The sequence below is a fragment of the Culex pipiens genome, chromosome 3, assembly GCF_016801865.2.
Source record: "Culex pipiens pallens isolate TS chromosome 3, TS_CPP_V2, whole genome shotgun sequence".
NCBI classification, from domain to species: Eukaryota; Metazoa; Arthropoda; class Insecta; order Diptera; family Culicidae; genus Culex; species Culex pipiens.
Window position 1 is genome coordinate 178,295,524 of NC_068939.1, and position 20,326 is coordinate 178,315,849.

The following is a 20,326-nucleotide window of genomic DNA, read 5'->3' on the forward strand; positions in this document are numbered from 1 at the left end:
TCCAACTGTTTTCGATCCAAACCACCAGCGATGAGTTGAGGTCTAATTCTGCGTTTCATTTCTGCTTCTTCCAACAGATCCAATTAGGAGCACGTTTCAACCCCCGAGAACAACGAGTTCGACGACGAAAACGACAATCGCTGACGGTCAGTTCACTTCCTCGGTCACCACCACTGTCGGAACCACCGGACCACCGGACCTTGCCCACCGGAAGCACCACCACCAGATCCGCCGGCACCACCACCCGGGGTGGACGGGGCGGCTGGGTGGGGGCCATGCGTCGCCGGAAGCCAGTCGAGGGCTTCCTGCTGCGGTGCTGCGGCGTCTTCGCGTTCTTCTTCTGGACGGTACTGGTCCACCAGATCTCGACATGCCTGGCGATCCAGCTCGAGGAGCGGATGGAGATCGTGCGGAAAGTGCTCAAGGAAGTGCCTTTGATCGACGGGTGAGTCGTGCAAGTTACACAAACTCACAACTCACAAAACTCATTCTCACTCTCGACCTCCTCTTTCCCAGCCACAACGACCTGCCGTGGAACATCCGGAAGTTTCTCAAGAACCAGCTGCGGGAGTTCCGGTTCGGCGAGGACCTCCGCGATATTACGCCCTGGTCGACGAGTGCCTGGAGCCACACCGACCTGCGCCGGCTGAAGGAGGGCATGGTCGCAGCCCAGGTAAGAGCCGGAAGCCACAACCGAAAAACACAAACAGGACCGACACTCCCCTTAATGGCCATTAAGTGCAGAAGCCCCGCGGTGGCGGTGGTGAATATTTGTTTGTTCCGACCCCCTCTACTGGAGAATTTCTTCTGACAAGGAGTTTGCAAGCAAGAGGACGACACTGGAAGTTATCCGGTGAAAGCAAACTATGTTTGCCGCGAAGCTATGGGGACCAGGTGAATTTTGTCCAAAGTGACAATCTCGTTAAATAGGGGAGAGTCACATTAGTTAGAGTAACATTTACGAAACAAAAAAACAAATCGCGCTGTCCGACATAAACGATACTGATATCCCAGTTTGCTCAACTGAATGATGCCTTTTAACAGCGCAAATAGATTGAAAACGGTTCCATTCCTAGAACTGCTCATGATGGATTGGAAAATCAACAGTTTAGTTAGACAGTAAAATTGCATTTTAATATGAAGTGCTTCATTTTCGAAAACACATTGGATCAATTTATGAGCGATGGGAGCATCCGCAAAAAGGCTTTGTATGCAGTGGAGCAGCAATTACATACTCATAAACCTGTCGGAAATATTGAGTTCCAAAAACTATTTGAAATCGATCCCTTTTGACTGGCTTTACTGACAAAGCATCCAGATTATTGGAAATTCAGTGACGGAATAGAATAACGCACCAAACAGGAATTTCGAGGAAATTTATTTTCTGCTTTCGTTGAACCAATATTTGTTTGGAATAAGTACAGCTTCTGACCCAACATTTATCAAACGAAAATTGAGCAATCGAACAAACAGTGAGTGTAGTTGAATTTAATTGAATGAACATAATAAAAAACAGGGTACTTTTTTCCTAGATGCTTGAACGTTTCCATGTTCAAAACATAACTGAAGCATAATTAAACACAAAATAGTTTTGAAAATAAAGTCACACAAATAAATCAAGGACTATGCGTCAAATTTGCAATACTGCTTAATGATTTCAAACAGCACAGAGTTCTCCAACAAAATCTCAATGCGTTTGGCGAGTCAACTATCGAATTCTGTGTAAGAATCAGCTAGTGTGTACAGTTTAAACAGAAAATGTTGAAATAAAATGGAAAAAAATATGGTCTCCCGTAGACGACCTTCAAACTAAAATGTCTTCAAAACCCAAGTTTCACAATTATTTTTAACTTTCAAAAAGATAAGAAAAGAATATTGTCATATTGTTTGGTAGAAAAACTAATGTCATGTTATTGTAACTTTTACATAATTAAAAAAAATAAAAATTTCCAGTTAGGAAAATAAATGTGTTACATCTGAGTTTTTTTTTATTTATACAAAATTCGACCGATTTTTAAATTACCCTTTTTTAAATATCAATTTATAATTTCCGTTTTTTTATTTTCGAAATGTTTTGAGAACAAAAATCTGCAAATTTTGAGCCTTCAAAAAAGTGGACAAAAATGTATGTTTTAAGATAAGTTTTTTTTTTTGAAAAGGTGTGTTTTTTTTTGGAAAAAAAGTCAATATTTTTAAAGTAAAATTGAATTTGCAAAAATAATGTATTTCACAGATTTTTCGATAAAGAGCACCGTTTTCAAGATAACTCCACCCATGATTTCATTTAATTTTGTTGTTCTTTATCGTATATCTTTCGAAAAGTTTAGAAATTTTCCATTAAAATTGCCTTAGAGATATTGAAGATTGGACCTCCCCGCCCCCCACTCCTTCAAAGCTGGCCCGAAAAATCAAGGAGCAAGAATTTTTTTTTTTTTCAAAACACTTTAAAATTTCTATGAAAATTTAAGTGCAATCAGCTGAAATTGATTTAACGGTGCACATCAACCAGAGCTGTAGCACCCAGATTATTGTTACAGAAATTTTAGTATCTTCAAAACTACGGAAACTGTCGATTTGATTTTTTATTCATCCCCTAACCTACTATTTCCAAAATGATTTACAACAAAATTGGTCAAATTTTATAATCAAATTATTTCAGGATTGGGTCCGTAAGTTCAACAATTTTTGAATAAGAATACAACAACTTCCTTGGTTGCTGTGCGCCCTTAAAATCCATTTCTTAGCGTTTAAAATCATTTTTTAGCATGTTTGGGTTGATTTTAACGTCCTTTGAATTTTCTAAATTTTTCGATGTTTAGTATCGCAAAAAGATTTTTTTCGATAATTTCTTTGTTTTCGTCACTTTGAAAAATATTTGCATCGACTTAAAATAAATAAAAATACAAAACATAACAGTTTTTCGAAAATTGAATTTAAAAAAAATTAATTTAAAATGGGAAAAATTTGAACAATTCTCTACCAAAACCGGAAATGGATTTTATTTTTATTTTTTTGATTTGGCTCAAACTTTGTGGGGGCCTTCCCTATGACCAAATAAGCTATTTTGTGTGATTGGTTAATCCATACAAGTCTCCATACAATTTTGGCTGCTGTCCATACAAAAATGGTATGTAAATATTCAATCAGCTGTAACTTTTTAGTGAATTTTCTGAACAATTTGGTGTCTTCGGCAAAGTTGTAGGTATTGTTGAGGACTTTTGAGAAAAAAAAATAGGTACACGAAAAAAAATTGCAGATTTTTTAATCAACTTTTTTTTTTACTAAAACTCAATTTCCCAAAATAAGTATTTTTTGATTTTCGAGATTTTTTGATATGTTTTAGGGGACAAAAATCCGCAACTTTTGAGCCATAGAGAAACATTGTCAAAAAATCTTCCGCCGAGTTATGAATTTTTGAAAAGCTGGTGATTTTTGGAAAAAATCGAAGGTTCATGCATAAAAAAGCTTGACATTTTTTTTATGAAAAATTGAATTTGTTATCGAAAAGTACTCTACAATTTTTTTGATAAAGGGCTCCGTTTCCAAGATATAGCCACCGAAAGATTGATTTTAGCGAAATATTTCATTTTTTTCAATTTTGAAAAATAGTGACCATGAGTGACCATTTCTAAAAATACTTTTTTTTTAAAGTTCAGAAAATTTGCTATAAAATTGTCTAAGAGACATTGAAGATTGGACCTCGGGTTGCTGAGACACAGCCGCTTTAAGAAAAAGAAACACGAAAATTGAAGTTTTCCTAATCTCACCTAAACAACCCACCATTTTCTAAGGACCATATCTCAGCAAATGATGGTCGGATTTTCAATGTTAATACATGAAAAATTCGTGAAATTTACCGATCTTTTCGAAAAAAATATTTTGAAATTTTCAAATCAAGACTAGCATTTTAAATGGGTGTCATATTCAATGTTTGGCCCTTTTAAAATGTTAGTCTTGATTTTAAAAAATTCAAAATATTTTTTTCGAAAAGATCGGAAAATTTCACGAATGTTTTATGCATTAACATTGATAATCGGACCATTAGTTGCTGGGATATCGTCATTAGAAAATGGTGGGTTATTTTGGTGAGATTAAGAAGACTTCAATTTTCTTGTTTCTTTTTCTTAAAGCGGCTCTATCTCAGCAACCCGAGGTCCAATCTTCAATGTCTCTTAGACAATTTTATAGCAAACTTTCTAAACTTAAAAAAAAATAGTTTTAGAAATGGTCACTTATGGTCACTATTTTTAAAGATTGAAAAACTGCAAATATTTCGCTAAAATCAAACTTTCGGTGGCTATATCTTGAAAACGGAGCCCTTTATCAAAAAATTTGTAAAGTACTTTTCGATTGCAAATTCAATTCTGCATTAAAAAATAATGTCAAACTTGTTTTTGCATGAAACTTCGATTTTTTCCAAAAATCAATATTTCAATATCAGCAAAAACAACATTTAGAGAGTAAAAAGATTGTGAAAAAATAGTACAAAGATTCACCCGATTGAGATGTGCGTAGCATATTACTCACCAGAGTGCTGTTGGCCGGGACCGTGGTGTAGGCGTTAGCGTGATTGCCTCTCACCCAGTCGGCCTGGGTTCGATCCCAGAAGGTCCCGGTGGCAAATTTTGAGACGAGATTTGTCTGATCACGCCTTCCATCGGACGGGAAGTAAATGTTGGCCCCGGACTAACCTAAAAAAGGTTAGGTCGTTAGCTCAGTCCAGGTGTAGGAGTCGTCTTCCTGGGTCCTGCCTCGGTGGAGTCGCTGGTAGGCAGTTGGACTAACAATCCAAAGGTCGTCAGTTCGAATCCCGGGGTGGATGGAAGCTAAGGTATAAAAAGAGGTTTGCAATTGCCTCAACAATCAAGCCTTCGGATACCTAGTTTCGAGTAGGAATCTCGCAATCGAGAACGCCAAGGCAATGCTGTAGAGCGAATAATTTGATTTGATTTTTTAGTGCTGTTGTTAGTGGGAGTTTGCATTACAGATTGTCAAGGGAAACAGATTGCTCGATGCAAAATAAATCGGCACTGGCAACGTACGTTTTGCGCTTGCAACACTGCCAGTTTTGCTGAACGTTAAGGGCGATTGGTGTCCATCCATGTCAAACATCGGCCAATCTGTTTCCCTTGACAATCAGTAGGGGAAATATGCCCATTTTAATCACTCTAAGCCGTTCGACCAATTCTCATCACTCTTGCCGTTTTCCGCCATAAAATCAACATTTTCAGATGTATCAACAATGGAGAGTTGCTTGCTCACTTTTGTTTGAGCTATTTATTGCTTTGGAACAGTCAAAAACACTTTATGAAAGCTGTAATTCTTGATCAAAGTGCTGATAGGCCGATAATAGAAATAGGCTGAGAAAGGGTATAGTTCCCCTATTTTGTATGGATATGTGCGATGCAAGAAAAGCGCTTTTGAAATTTAAAGGTTTCAACCTATCTCTTTATTATGTTATTTTGCCTAAATTTTTGAATGATAAATTTAGTTAGCATTGTATAGCATAGCATAGCTCATTAACACGGAGGTGAGAACAACAATTAAATTACATAGAAAAAATTAAAAAAAAAAACACAATTTTCTGATGTAAATAGTTATTTGGAAGTAAAAAAATTATTGAAACAGATTTCTAGAGCATCCAATTTCCCGGGGTTACAAAATTCCCGGGAAACGGGAAATCCTGGGAATTCCCGGGAAATTTTAAATTTAACGAAATTTATTCTGATCCTGTTTCTGATTGATATTTTGCAATACACCCAACTGGCAGTCGCATGATTGTGATGCATGGCGGCATGAAAGTATATCAGAATCTGCATGAAATCTGTCCTCATGCATTTTTTGCGATATAGGAGTATGACATTTTTGCCCGTTACCGACAATTATCGACATTACCGACGACTTTTTGGTTGTATTTCACAAAAAAAAAACACTTAGCAGAACGAGGATTGAACCACCAACTTCTTGGTTATTGATCCGACACGCTACCACCGCGCCATGGACGCTTGATGAAAAGTGAGTGAAAGAGCACCAACATATGCTTCTCTTTGGAGTGTTGCTCGGGGACGGGCCAGCTTTATATGTGTTGGTGAGAACTGCAGATCGCTGAAATTTTTACACGCGGGCAAAAATGATCTACGGGCTTGCTGCAAAAAATGTTATAAAATATGACATTTTCTGCAGCAAATCCAATGTTGCAGATTTTGAGATATATTTTTCCTTTGGGTGTAGAATTGTACAGAACAGCAACTTCAATGGTCAAAATGAGTCTGAGGATCATTCAATGGCTTGACTGCTTGTAGAAAAATCATGCAACTTTGAGAAATTATATAGATTCTTTATTTTTTTATGCTGCCTCTCAAATCGTACCAAATAAAAAAAAATATTTTTAGTATTTTTTGTTGAGCAGCATTTTTTATCCAAAGTGTTTGGACAGTGAAAATCTATGCTCCAAAACAATAAAATTGTTTTTAAATTTGTCTCAGTGACCATAAAGTTGAAAGTGAAAAAAATCATGAAAAATATTGTTTTTCATGGCAAATAACTTATTCCAGAACAAGTATTTTCAAGTAATTTCTCGAATACTTTTAAGAGCGAGTTTTTCACCGATGTGAAACAGGTCGTATCGAGGTGCTCCGATTTGGATGAAACTTTCAGCGTTTGTTTGTCTATGCATGAGATGAACTCATGCCAAATATGAGCCCTCTACGACAAAGGGAAGTGGGGTAAAACGGGCTTTGAAGTTTGAGGTCAAAAAAACATTAAAAATCTGAAAATTGCTCGCATTTCCGTAAAACTTCTTCAATTCCAACTCTCTTGGATGCATTTGAAAGGTCTTTTGAAGCACTTCAAAATGTGCCATAGACATCCAGGATTGGTTTGATTTTTTCTCATAGCTTTTGCAAATAACTGTTAAAAATGGATTTTTTTAAAACCTTAATATCTTTTTCCAACAGCCTCCAACACTCATACTCCCATAGGTCAAAAGATAGGTAATTTCATGGACTATGAGCCTACGGAAAAAACTTTTTGGCCAATCGCAGTTTTTCTCATAGTTATTCGATTTTTCTATAACAAACATTTCACAACGTTAGTTTTTGCCCTGTAGGCCATCATAGCGGCACTTTTTGGTCTCAATTTTGTCATATTCGGAATCCTCGGAAAATTTCACGTAAGTTAGAAGTATTGGAGTTGTAAATTTGATTTCAATAATAATTAAATAAAACATTTTCGAAAAAAGAAATAGATCTTATTTGCTTTATGATCAATACGTCAAATGCCGTATCAAGTAGGCGAAAACCTGTTTTACCCCTAATCCGACAAAATGTTAAAAAATATTTTATTTCATTCTAAATGGCAATTTTTCCAATCAAATTTACAATTCCAACACCTCAATCTAATGTAAAATTTTCTGAGGATTTCGAATATGTCAAAATTGAGACCAAAAAGTGCCGCTATGGAGGCCTACTGAGCAAATCTAACGTTGTAAAATGTTTGTTCTAGAAAAATCGAAAAACTATGAGAAAAACTGCGATTGGCCTAAAAGTTAATACCGTAGGCTTATAGTCCATGAAATTCCCTAACTTTTGACCTATGGGAGTATGGGTGTTGGAGGCTGTTGGGAAAAGTTATTAAGGTTTTAAAAAAATCCATTTTTAACAGTAATTTGCAAAAGCTATGAGAAAAAGTCAAACCAATCCTGGATGTCTATAGCACATTTTGAAGGGCTTCAAAAGACCTTTCGAATGCATCTAAGAGAGTTGGAATTGATGAAGTTTTACGGAAATGCGAGCAATTTTAAGATTTTTCATGTGTTTTGGACCTCAAACTTCAATGCCCGTTTTACCCCACTTCCCTTTGTCGTAGAGGGCTCATATTTGGCATGAGTTCATCTCATGCATAGACAAACAAACGCTGAATGTTTCATCCTAATCGGAGCAACTCGATACGACCTCTAGAACAAACCGAGCAGAATCTACAAATACTGCCTCTTAAATAAATTCTTATCGAGCAACACTTTTTGAATAATTTAATTATATCAATTCAATTTTCAACCGATAAACAAAAATGTCAAACAAATCTCAATTTTAATACTAGCCGGAAGAGGTGAATATATATGAATGATAGAGCAAAAATAATCGTTAAAACAGGTTGTCGAAAATAAAATAGTTTATATTCAATCCATAATAGCGTAATTTTTGTTACCCAACATATAAGCAAACATTATTCCTAAATAATAAATATAATCTTAATTAAACCTTGATATAAAATTTACAGAAAAGCTAATTAGTTCAATATGAATATGAAGGTTGAAATTAATTAAATTCTCTCATAATTGTTTTTTGTATAATTTCAAAACATGGATGCCAAAACGGTCGCCAAGATGGCCGCTTGTATTTCTGGAATAAATTGTAAAAATAAAAAATAATTGTAATTTGTAAATTTCCCGGGAAACGGGAAATATTTTTTTCCGGGAAATCCCGGGAATTCCCGGGACGGTAAATTGGACGCTCTATAGATTTCGTTGCAGAAAAAATACCCAAATTTGATCAAGTTAAGCTTACAGGCTTGATAGAGCTCGAAAAAAGTTTTCTTCTAGTGAATTAGAAGTGTTCGAATGTTTGGTTTCAACTGCTCACCTGGAATGACCTAATGACCTAAACTTAAGATTCTGACCGGGACTGGGATCAAACCCAGGAATATACAATATACTTGATATTGTAGTTACATTGTTTCAAAAAATCGATGATCAAATTTGAGATCGAACTTGGTTAAATGTTCTACAAAAATGATGAATTACACAATTGGTGATATGTTGGATTTTGTAAAATAAATTGAACTTGAAGCATTTTTTTAAAATCTAGTTCAAATTTATTTCTCATCATAAAAAGCCATCATTCTGTAACAAATTATAACTCAAAGTACTCACTCAAACACATTAAGTGAGTGAGTAAACTATTTCATTCAGCGCGATTTTCCTACTTCGACTTCCATATCATTGAGCCATCAGTTTGTTCCAGTGGGCAGGGTGTGGCCACTGCCGGCGAGCTCTCGCTGGGTCCGAGCAAGAACATCAAAACTTTGCTTTTAAAATGTAAGTCATCATCGTTATGATTGCGCAGTCTGTGATCATGATATCACAAAAAAAAAGAAAAACTCACCACCCAAGGCTGGTCCAGCCCTCGAGTGCCACTCCATCGGTTGTTCTAGACGACCCAGTTCATGACTTCATCGTCATGGCGGCCCCCCAAAGGCTCATTCCCGGGCGGGTGGGCACGCCCGTTCAAGACAAATAAAGAGATATGATTTAGCGTCGAATGATGGAAACGGAACGACCGTTGAAGGACCGTCGCATCTCCAAAGTGTCGGCCGTAAGAAGGGCGGGAAAGAAAAATCTGCCTTCGAGCTTTTCCTTTTAGAATCTTTTCTTTATTTGCTCGTTTTCTTTTTTCACGGCCAGCACTTTCTCGTCCCGTTTTTTTTTCCGGCCGCCGGAAATGGCTTTCCCAGTTGCTGCCGGCCTTTGATGACCACGCGAGCCACGAAGCAGATGCGGCTTGGGGTAAATTACTCAAAAAATTGTGATGCAGGAAAAAGAAGAAGAAAGTGACCCTCAAGTACCTTCCGAAGGTTGTATCTTTGGGGTTTTTTTTTGTGAGGTTTCTTTGGATCTCCTTGTAGAAAATTAAGACATTTTTTGATTTGATTTTTCAAGTTAAAAATTAAGTTGAAAAATCATAGACGAAACACATCTCCTCAGTGATTTGAGTTTTTTCATGAAAATTTGAAGTTTTTGAAAATTTATGATGATCCCTTTAAAGTCACGATCCCACGCTTAAAACCACGCCGCAGGCTCGTCACTTCAAACTGCCACGTATTAATCCCGACCCAGACGAAAACAACCCTCCCAACGCCCAGACGCAACGAGCCACTCCGTTATGGCCGCGCACTTTATTTGCTTTACGACGTCCCAGCTGAGCATTTTGTACTGGCTAACCGAGTGTGTCCACAACTCCCCTTTCGGCTGGCCACGTGGCCACACAGTGCCGCGGCGCGCACTCGGTAGTAAATCACACCGTCATCTCTTTTATTTCCTGCAGGGGGCACTTCTTCCTTCGTTGTTCCCCGCTCTCTGCAGCCGGCGACGAGAAGAGTTCTTAACGGCGTGTTGAAATTTATGATCCGTTCGTGATTTGCCGGAAGGATGCCCGGGATTCTTATGGGGTTGAACGGACAACTTCAACTGCTAATACTAAAAATTTGTATTCAAGGTGTTGCCCACCTGACGCCACACCCCCCCTCGGCGGCCACTCTGTCGTCATCGAAAAGGACTCTCTTTGATTGCCCATAACTTATAAAAGCTCTTTCGTTTCTTCCATCTCGTTGCAGTTCTGGTCAGCGTATGCGCCCTGCTCGTCACAGCACTTGGACGCCGTGCAGCTGACCTTAGAGCAGATAGACTTAATACGCAGATTAGTGAACCTGTACCCGCAGCACATGGCCCTGGTGACGACGGCGGACGGTAAGTTTAGTTGCATTTTTAATATTCAGTATGAAGCATGAGACTTCCTGAACTTTGTTTCATTTTATTATTGTTTGAATAAAGTTATCAAATTGGAAATCACCCACATGATTTTATCAGTTCAAATGCCTTTTAACAATTGATTAAGTATCACATTTCATTGATTATTTCCATACAACAGTAGCGGTGAAACTGCGTCACAAAATTATGTGTCACTTTTTTGGCTTCATCGTGAAATTTAATCTACTGAACAATAATATTTGTAAACTATGTAGGCTTCTTTGGTAATTTAATTGAAGGTTGGTTATTGTGAATGCATTGCTTTGTTTTGTTTGCACCATCATTTTATTGGCTTCTTTGAGTTTAATAATAATATTCAATGGAGTGAACCCATCCCGAGCAGACGGAAATAACTTGGGAATATTTTTTTTTGATATTTTAAAATATTGGTCAATTACATATTTTGTTATTTATAACAAGATTTGTTATTCGTCGTTATGATTTTTTCGTTATTGGATTGTTATTGTAATAACAGACCAATCACATTTTTAGTTATTCTTCGAACAAATCCCTGTTATTATTTTTTGCTATTTTAACAACTAATCCGATCATCACAATAACAATTGGCGGTATTCTTCCATAACAAAAAATGTTATTCCCAAGTTGTTTTGGATTTCAACCAATATCAGACCAATAACAAATTTTGTTATGATAACATAAACTCTTATTAAACTCTTATGCAAAAATTGGGTTTTCAAGAAGATTCCATAACACTTTCTGTTGTTTTAACAGTATTTGTTATTGAAATGGCATGAATTCTGTTATTACCATCTGCCCGGAATAAAATAAAAAGAAATTTTGTATCAATTTTCATAACGTCGACTTGTATTCTATTACACCAAATCCGAGAAATTCAAATATTTTTTTTTTCATTTTTAAAAATCATTGCATGATAACCGATTTAAAGTTTTATCAATCCACGATCGATTAAACAAGAAATGCTGCGTTCTAAAAAATCTCGGCAAATTGATTGTTGATTATGTTTTACTAATACAATCCAGACTCGATTATCTGATTTCTCGATTATCCGAAGTTTCGATATTTCACAAAAATACGTATTTTTCCTGTATTTTGAAAATGCAATAAGGCCGTTGCAAATAATTTTTGAAGCTTATTTCCCTCGACTCTGGTCGGGGTCGAGGGGGAGGCAAAAAAATAAAAATGAAACATAAAAATTGAAATTGAGTGCCAGTGTGTGTGCGCCGTGCACATCGGTATTGTTTTTCGTACCGTTCCCGCGAAAGTGCAAAATTTACACGAAAATACGCGTTAGTGGGGTGTGAAATTCATTGCATCCGTGTTCTGAACCCGTCTCCTGGCCCGGGAAAGTGATAGTCCGTGTTTTACGACCGCGAGTGAGACAAATCAATCACCAGATTTGACCGAATATCGCGTTCCGCCACGGGCAATTGAAAAAAAGTACAAAGAACTGCTAAGGCATCGTCGTCGTCGTCGCGATCGATGGTCGTTGTATTGTGTCGCGCGGCGTGTGGAAGTGTACCGCGAAGACCATACTGACGCGTGTCGTCGTCGTCCTCGTCACTGTGTCTGTTGCTACGAGAGTCGTGTATAGAAGAGAAGCCGTTGGTGCACGGTGGGGTGAATTGCTCGGAAAGCTACAGAAAAAAAAGTGCTGCAAAGTTTTTGGGTGAAATTAAAAAGAAGGAAAAATCAAGAAGCGCAACCCTGCTGCATACACAGCCCCCCCCCCCCCCTCTAGTTCCGTTTCTGGGCGTCTGCACCCCATGTTAGGGGCGGCCCAAACGGACTAGGTGGTCGATTCCTTCTATCCGTGAGCGGCTGTTCCCCACGTTAGGGGCGGCTCGAAAGAAGTGGCCGACACCCCCCCCCCTCCCCCACCCTTCTTTGAGCGTCTGTTCCCCAGGTTAGGGGCGGCTCAAAGAAACCGGTGTCCTGCTCTATCGTCGAGGTAAGCGTCTGTTCTCCAGGTTAGGGGCGGCTTACAGCAGATAGAGTTCGGACCCCCCCACCCCCTCCCCCCATCGAGCGTCTGTTCCCCAGGTTAGGGGCGGCTCGAAACAGCGTCTGTACCCCAGGTTAGGGGCGGCTGAGTAAAAGTCCTTGTGTCGGCGTGGGACTGTAAACAGTACCGGCACGATGGTCCTCCGGCGAGACAGGGGGTTGGTGCAGGCCACACGAACCCGCCGTAAAACACCAGTGCAGGAAGCACACGATGCGAGCCGGACCAATCGGCACGGAACTGGACATCATATGAGGTCCCACGATTGGAAGCTCGGGACGTGGAATTGTAGGTCTCTCAAATTTGACGGGAGTATCCGCATACTTTCCGACATATTGAGGGTCCGCAAGTTCAGCATCGTAGCGCTGCAGGAGGTTGGCTGGATAGGCGCGGAAGAGGTACAAGCGTACCCAAGGATTGGCTGTACAATCTACCAGAGCCGCGGCGAAAACAAGAGGCTGGGGACAGCCTTTATAGTGCTGGGCGAAATGCGCGATCGCGTGATTGGGTGGACCCCGCTCACCGACCGAATGTGCGTGCTGAGGATTAAAGGCCGTTTCTTCAACATTAGCATCATAAACGTGCACAGCCCGCACTCAGGAAGCGAAGATGACGACAAGGACGCATTTTACGAGCAGCTGAACTGGACGTACAACAGCTGCCCAAAACATGACGTCAAAATCGTCATCGGAGATTTTAACGCTCAGGTTGGCCAGGAGGAGGAATTCAGACCGGTGATAGGAAAGTTCAGCGCCCACGTACGCACGAACGAAAACGGCCTGCGACTGATCGACTTCGCCACCTCCAAAAACATGGCCGTACGAAGTACCTGCTTCCAGCACAACCTCCGAGACAAGTACACCTGGAGATCACCGCAAGGAACGGAATCACAAATCGACCACGTCGTAATCGACGGTAGACACTTTTCCGACATCATCGACGTCAGGACCTATCGCGGCGCCAACGTCGACTCGGACCACTATCTGGTGATGGTGAAAATGCGCCAACGACTTTCCCTGGCGAAAAGCGTTCGGTACCGCCGCCCTCCGCGGTTGGATCTGGAGCGGCTTAAGTTACCGGAAGTCGCATCCCGGTACGCGCATTCGCTGGAGGCTGCGTTGCCAGGGGAGGGTGAGCTGTTGGAAGCTCCCCTCGAGGACTGCTGGAGGAGCGTCAAGGCAGCCATCACCAACGCAGCGGAAAGCACCATCGGATTTGTGGAACGAGGACGACGGAACGATTGGTTCGACGAGGAGTGTCGAGCGATTTTGGAGGAGAAGAATGCAGCACGGAGGGCAATGCTGCAGTACAATCTCCGTGATTACGAGGAGGCGTATGGACAGAAGCGAAGGCAGCAGCACCAGCTCTTCCGAGCAAAAGTGCGCCACCAGGAAGAGTTGGAGTTTGAGGACATGGAGCAGCTGCATCGCTCAAACGAAACGCGCAAGTTCTACAAGAAGCTCAACGGATCCCGAAACGGCTTCACGCCGCGAGTCGAAATGTGCCGGGATAAAAATGGAGCTATCTTGACGAACGAGCGTGAGGTGATTGACAGGTGGAAGCAGCACTTCGATGAACACCTGAATAGCGCAGAAGCAGAGGCAGGGGTCCAAGGCGGCAGGAGAGAGGACTTCATCGGTACAGCGGGAGAAGGAGAGGAGCCAGTTCCCACGATGAGGGAAGTTAAGGATGCCATCAAGAAGCTGAAGAACAACAAAGCAGCGGGTAAGGATGGTATCGGTGCTGAACTCATCAAGATGGGCCCGGAGAAGCTGGCGTCCTGTCTGCACCGACTGATAGTCAGGGTCTGGGAGTCAGAACAGCTACCGGAGGAGTGGAAAGAGGGAGTAATATGCCCGATCTACAAGAAGGGGGACAAGTTAGATTGTGAGAACTACCGTGCCATCACAATCCTCAACGCGGCCTACAAAGTGTTCTCCCAGATCCTCTTCAGCCGCCTATCGCCAATAGCGGAAGGTTTTGTTGGAAGTTATCAAGCCGGATTCGTCATGGGGAGATCAACAACCGACCAAATCTTCACTGTGCGACAAATCCTCCAAAAGTGTCGCGAGTACCAAGTCCCCACGCACCACCTTTTCATCGACTTCAAAGCCGCGTACGACTCAGTCGATCGCGAAGAGCTATGGAAAATTATGGACGAGAACGGTTTTCCCGGGAAGCTGATCAGACTGATCAAGATGACGATGGATGGGGCTAGGTGTTGTGTGAAGATATCGGGTGCGGAATCGGACTCGTTTACTTCACTTGGGGGGCTTCGGCAAGGCGATGGGATCTCTTGTCTTTGTTTCAATGTCGTGCTAGAAGGTGTTATGAGACGAGCGGGCTTCAATATGCGGGGCACGATCTTCAGCAAGTCCAACCAGTTCATCTGCTTCGCCGACGACATGGACATTGTTGGCAGAACGTTCAAGGCGGTTGCGGATGCGTACACCGACTTGAAGCGGGAAGCAGAGAAGGTTGGGCTAAGGGTGAATGTGGCGAAGACAAAGTACCTGCTGGCAGGAGGAACCGAGTCCCTTAGGGCTCGCATTGGACCAAGCGTTACAATCGACGGGGACGAATTCGAGGTAGTGGAGGAGTTTGTATACCTCGGATCGTTGGTAACGTCGGACAACAGCTGCAGCAGGGAAATTCGGAGGCGCATCATCGCTGGAAGTCGTGCCTATTTCGGTCTTCACAAGAGCCTAAGGTCCCGGAAATTCTCCCTACATACGAAGTGTTCCATCTACAAGTCGCTGATAAGACCGGTCGTCCTCTACGGGCACGAGACGTGGACAATGCTCGAAGAGGACTTACGAGCGCTAAGCGTCTTCGAACGTCGAGTGCTAAGGACCATCTTTGGCGGCGTATATGAGAACGACGGATGGCGGCGGAGAATGAACTACGAACTTGCACAACTCTACAACGAACCAAGCATCCGGAAAGTCGCGAAGGCTGGACGGTTGCAGTGGGCGGGTCATGTTGCAAGGATGCCGGAACGAGCCGACCACTTGAGCCAACGGAACCAGAAGATCAATCCTGCGAAGTTGGTGTTTGTGTCGGAGCCGGTAGGAACAAGACGTAGGGGGGTGCAACGTGCGAGGTGGGTGGACCAAGTGGAGAGCGATTTAGAAAGTGTGGGTGCGCCGCGAAATTGGAGAAATGCAGCCATGGACCGAGCTTGTTGGCGGAGAATCGTGCAGCAGGCCAAGCTAATGGTGTAGCGCCAATAAAAGTAAAGAAAAGTAAAAAAAAGTAAAGTAAGTAAGTAAAAATTGAAATTACAAGCCATGGTCTCAACATTTGAACGAAAAAAGTGTTTGAAAATCCATTTTCCACCTGCTCAGTTGTTGCAAACATTAGTTTTTAAAATATCCAGGTATTAAAAAGATTTTTTTTCCACGAAGAAAAACCCTTTTTGTGGTGCTGTACATTTAAATTCCACAAAAATTGAATATATATTAAATCAGACATGCTAAATATGATTTTAAACGCAGGAAAATACACTTCTAATTATTTTCAGTGCTTAGACTTCTGTTTCCTTGAAAATTTTGAAGTTTTTTTTTAATATTTTTTTCCCTGATTTTTTGAACCAATTTTGACGGGGGGGGGCGACATAAATTATTTGCACATAAATATTTGCAACGGCCTTATTTACTCTAAAAAAACTTAAAATATTTGTTTCTGCAATATGAGTATCAAATGATCGTGTTTTGTCAAACATTCGAATGTTTGTAATAATTGTTTTTGAACATACTCAAAATTTTCACAATTTTTTTCGAAAAAGAAACATTCAAAATTACAGTTTTAGAAATTTATTTAAAAAAAATCAATCATTTGATACTCACGCTGTGAAAAAATTTGAGTATTTTCAAAAAAATGTTCCGCAACTTTCGAAATATATGAATAAATCCCGATCAGTTGATACCCATATTGTGAAAAACAGAAATTTTGAGCATTTTTTTTCGAAAATACTTAGTTTTGTGAATGAATTTAATATTTTCAAAAAATGGTTTAACAACTTTTGAAATGTATGAAAAAATCCCAATCGGTTGATATCCAAATTGTAAAACTATACCTTTCTTTAGTAAGAAAGGCAAAAACTAAAATTATGATTGTTTTTTTTTTCGAGATTTAAAGTTACGTGAAAATGTTTAGTATTTTTAAAAAATATATGCTTTATTCGAATTGTATACAAAAATTCCAACCATATGATACTTAAATTGAAAAAAACTGAAACATTGGGTTTTCCAAAAATACGTAGTTTTGTAAATTTTTAAAGTATTTCAAAAAATGTTTTTATTGAACTCGAAATGTATAAAAAAAATCCGATTATTTGATAACTATATTGCAAAAAACTTAAATTTTGAAAAAAAATTCAAAAATATGTAGTTTTGTGAAAAATTGTGTTATGACTCTTGAAATGATTGAAAAAAATCAAATCTTTTGATACCTATGCTGTTAAAAAAATTAAAATTTTAATATATTTTTTTACAAAAATACGTAACAAATCATTATTTGTTTAAAAATACTGAAATGAAAGATAAAATAAAATTTACAGGCCGTTGCAAATATTTTTCTAAATTTATGTCAAAGCTCAGTCGAGACACGCACCACTCTTGGCGAGCGGGGGGGAGAAGTGGTATGATTTTCAGTGTGCAAATATTGTGTGTGCAGTTATGAATTTACCACCCCTCCTCCCCCCCCCCCCTTTGTCAAACTTTCTCAGACCCCCCTCCCCCCCTAGAGCGTGACATACTTTATGGATGACGCACTATTTAGCATGTCTGAAACCGATAAAAAATATTTTATTTTTTGTGGAATTCCAATGTTCAGCACCGCAAAAAGTTTTTTTTTTCGGCGAATCTTTTCAATACTTGGATATTTGTATAAAACTTGTGATTTCAAAACTACTGAGCAGGTGTAAAATGCACTTGAAAGCACTTTTTTTATTTAACTGTTAAGGCATGCTATTTCATTTTTTTTTGCTTTTTTGTTGTTTTTGAAAATACAAAAAAAAATCACCAAACTACTTATTTTCGAAAAAAAGCACTCAAAATAGCAGATTTCGAAACTTAAAAAAAATAACACTAAAATTTGGAGCACTTTTTTTTTAAAAAAAAAGGAGTTTTGGGAAAAATTTTAGTACTTTCAAAAAAAAATTAACAATTTTCGAAATGCATGCATAAATCCCGATCGGTTGATACCCAAATTGTAAAAAACTAAAATTATGAGTGTTTTTTTAAAGATCTGGTTTCGTGAAAATTTTGAGCATTTTCAAAAAAAATGTTACATTTGAAATTTATAAAAAAAATCCCAATTATATGATACCCATATTAAAAAAATACTGGAACTATGGGTAATTTTTCAAAAATACCTAGTTTTCTGAATTTTTAACGTATTTTTTAAAAATGTTTTTATTACAATCGAAATGTATAAAAAATTCTGATTATCCAATACCCATATTATGGAAAAAAAATAAATTTGAGATTTTTTTTTTTTTCAAAAATACGTAGTTTTTTTCAATGTTTTCAAGAAATTGTATTATGACTTTTTAAATGTTTGGAAAAATCTCCATCGTTAAATACCCATACTGTTAAAAAAAGTAAAATTTAAATATTATTTTTTTCAAAAATACGTAGTTTTGTGAAAATTTTAAGTATTTTAAAAATATTACATTCGAAATGTATTTTATTACAAAACTTAATTTATTGTTTAAAAATTCTGAAATTAAAAATAAAATAAAAATAATACGGCCGTTGCAAATATTTTTCAAAGTCAATGTCGTCCCCCTTTCAAAATTGGTCTGAAAAATCAGGGACAAAAATTTTCGGAAAAACATTCCCAAATATTCTTAACTCGGTATCAAACGATTTCTTTTAAAAAAGACTCTTAAACAGTGAAAATGGATGCAAAATTTAGGATCTTTTGAGAACCATATTGAAAATAATGAAAATTTGAGTGTTATAAAAACGGTGTTTTGTTTAAATGACCAGTAAAAATACGTTCAAAATTTCAAATCGGCTGATTATAAAAATTATAAATTTTTTAGTATTTTCTACAAAAAAACGGTATTTTGTGAAAATAATGGTATTTCTTAAGAGAAATTTAAAACAGTGAAAATGCATCCAAAATTTTGAATCGTTTGCTTCTCATATTGCAAATTATGAAAATTTGAGTATTTTCGAAAGAATACGTTATTTTATAAAAAAAATAGTTTATTTTTTCAACGGTGAAAATAAATTCAAAGTTTCGAATCGTTTGATACCCATATTGCAAATGAATTTGGGTTATTTCGAAAAATGCAATATTTTGTAATTTTTTCATGTATGTATGTTTTAAAACTACGTTATCAAAAAATATTTTCATGGTGAAACTGTGAGGAATTTAACATGATATTGATAGATTAATTCAATTCAAGAAAGATTTTAAAATAAGTTCTCGTCCGTTATCGTTGATAAGATTGTCGTCGATAAGATTGTCATCGATAAGATTATCGTCGATAAGATTACCTTCGATAAGAATATCGTCGATAAGATTATCGTCATTAAATTTATCGTCGATAAGATTATCGTCGATAAATTGTCATCGATAAGATTATCGTCGATAAGGTATTGTCGATAAAATTATCGTCGTTAAGATTATCGTCGATAATATTGTCATCGATAAGATTATCTTCGATAAGATCACTGTCGATTAGATTATCGTCGTTAAGATTATCGTCGTTAAGATTATCGTCGTTAAGATTATCGTCGATAAGATTTTCGTCGATAGGATTATCGTTGATAAGATTATCTTCGATAAGATTAATTTTTTTGTCAGTACTTTCAAAAAATTGAGGGACATTATTTTGAAAATTATAGGTAAAACAATTTTTCTCATAGTTCAATAATTCCCATCGTCCCTCCCACAGGCATCGAGGAGAGCCACCGCTCCGGCAAGCTGGCCAGCCTGATCGGCATCGAGGGCGGCCACTCGATCGGCACCAGCCTCGGCGTGCTGCGGACCTTCTACCAGCTGGGTGCGCGCTATCTCACCCTAACGCACACGTGCAACACGCCGTGGGCGGACTGCTGCAAAGTTGATGAACCGGGCCGGGTGCCCCACATCGGCGGCCTGTCCCACTTTGGCACGCTGGTGGTCACCGAGATGAACCGGCTCGGGATGATCGTGGACCTGTCGCACGTGTCGGTGCCCACGATGCTGGACGCGTTGGCCACCTCCAAGGCGCCGGTCATCTTCTCGCACTCGTCGGCCCACGCCATCTGCAACAGCTCGCGGAACGTGCCCGACCACGTGCTGAAACGATTGGTGAGTTTATCTTAAATTCAAATTTGTTAATTTGCCATCTGTACAAACACACATTTTCAAATTTCAAACATTTTCATCAACTTCAAGCTGTTGCTGTTATTGGGCGACAGTCGGATCCTCTTCCGATCAACATCAAACGGGTCGCGGGTCAAAATTGTTGTTTGCTCACTGCACCCAGAGATGAAATGGCCCCACCGCCACCGCAACAGTCGGGGGAGAGTTCATATCATAATTTTCACCGCGTGCTGTTTGAACAGCAACCAATTAGCATAATTTGATGAAAATTTCCCCTCAGCATCAGCGCCGGGATGCGAGCTTTGACATTATCAACCGAAGGCAAACTAATTAAATTCCGCTGGCATTTTTCACCCCGGTCCGGAACGGGGGGGGAGACCCCCAATCGGAACGATATACACCGGACGAGACCTCTCTATCTTTCCGGTCGTCGTCGG

The 20,326-nt window shown here is 39.2% G+C and overlaps 1 protein-coding gene across 2 annotated transcripts in view; it reads left to right on the forward strand.

Moving 5' to 3' along the window:
- LOC120432344 (dipeptidase 1) overlaps positions 1-20,326 on the forward strand; it is a 437,109-nt gene that overhangs the window by 396,511 nt on the left and 20,272 nt on the right. For both annotated transcript variants that reach the window (XM_039597533.2, XM_039597532.2), the window contains 4 exons: positions 78-445; positions 517-673; positions 10,390-10,522; positions 19,477-19,874. In XM_039597533.2, coding sequence (XP_039453467.1) covers positions 276-445; positions 517-673; positions 10,390-10,522; positions 19,477-19,874 — 858 coding nt within the window. In that variant the 5' untranslated portion in view covers positions 78-275. The remainder of the gene's footprint in view (positions 1-77; positions 446-516; positions 674-10,389; positions 10,523-19,476; positions 19,875-20,326) is intronic.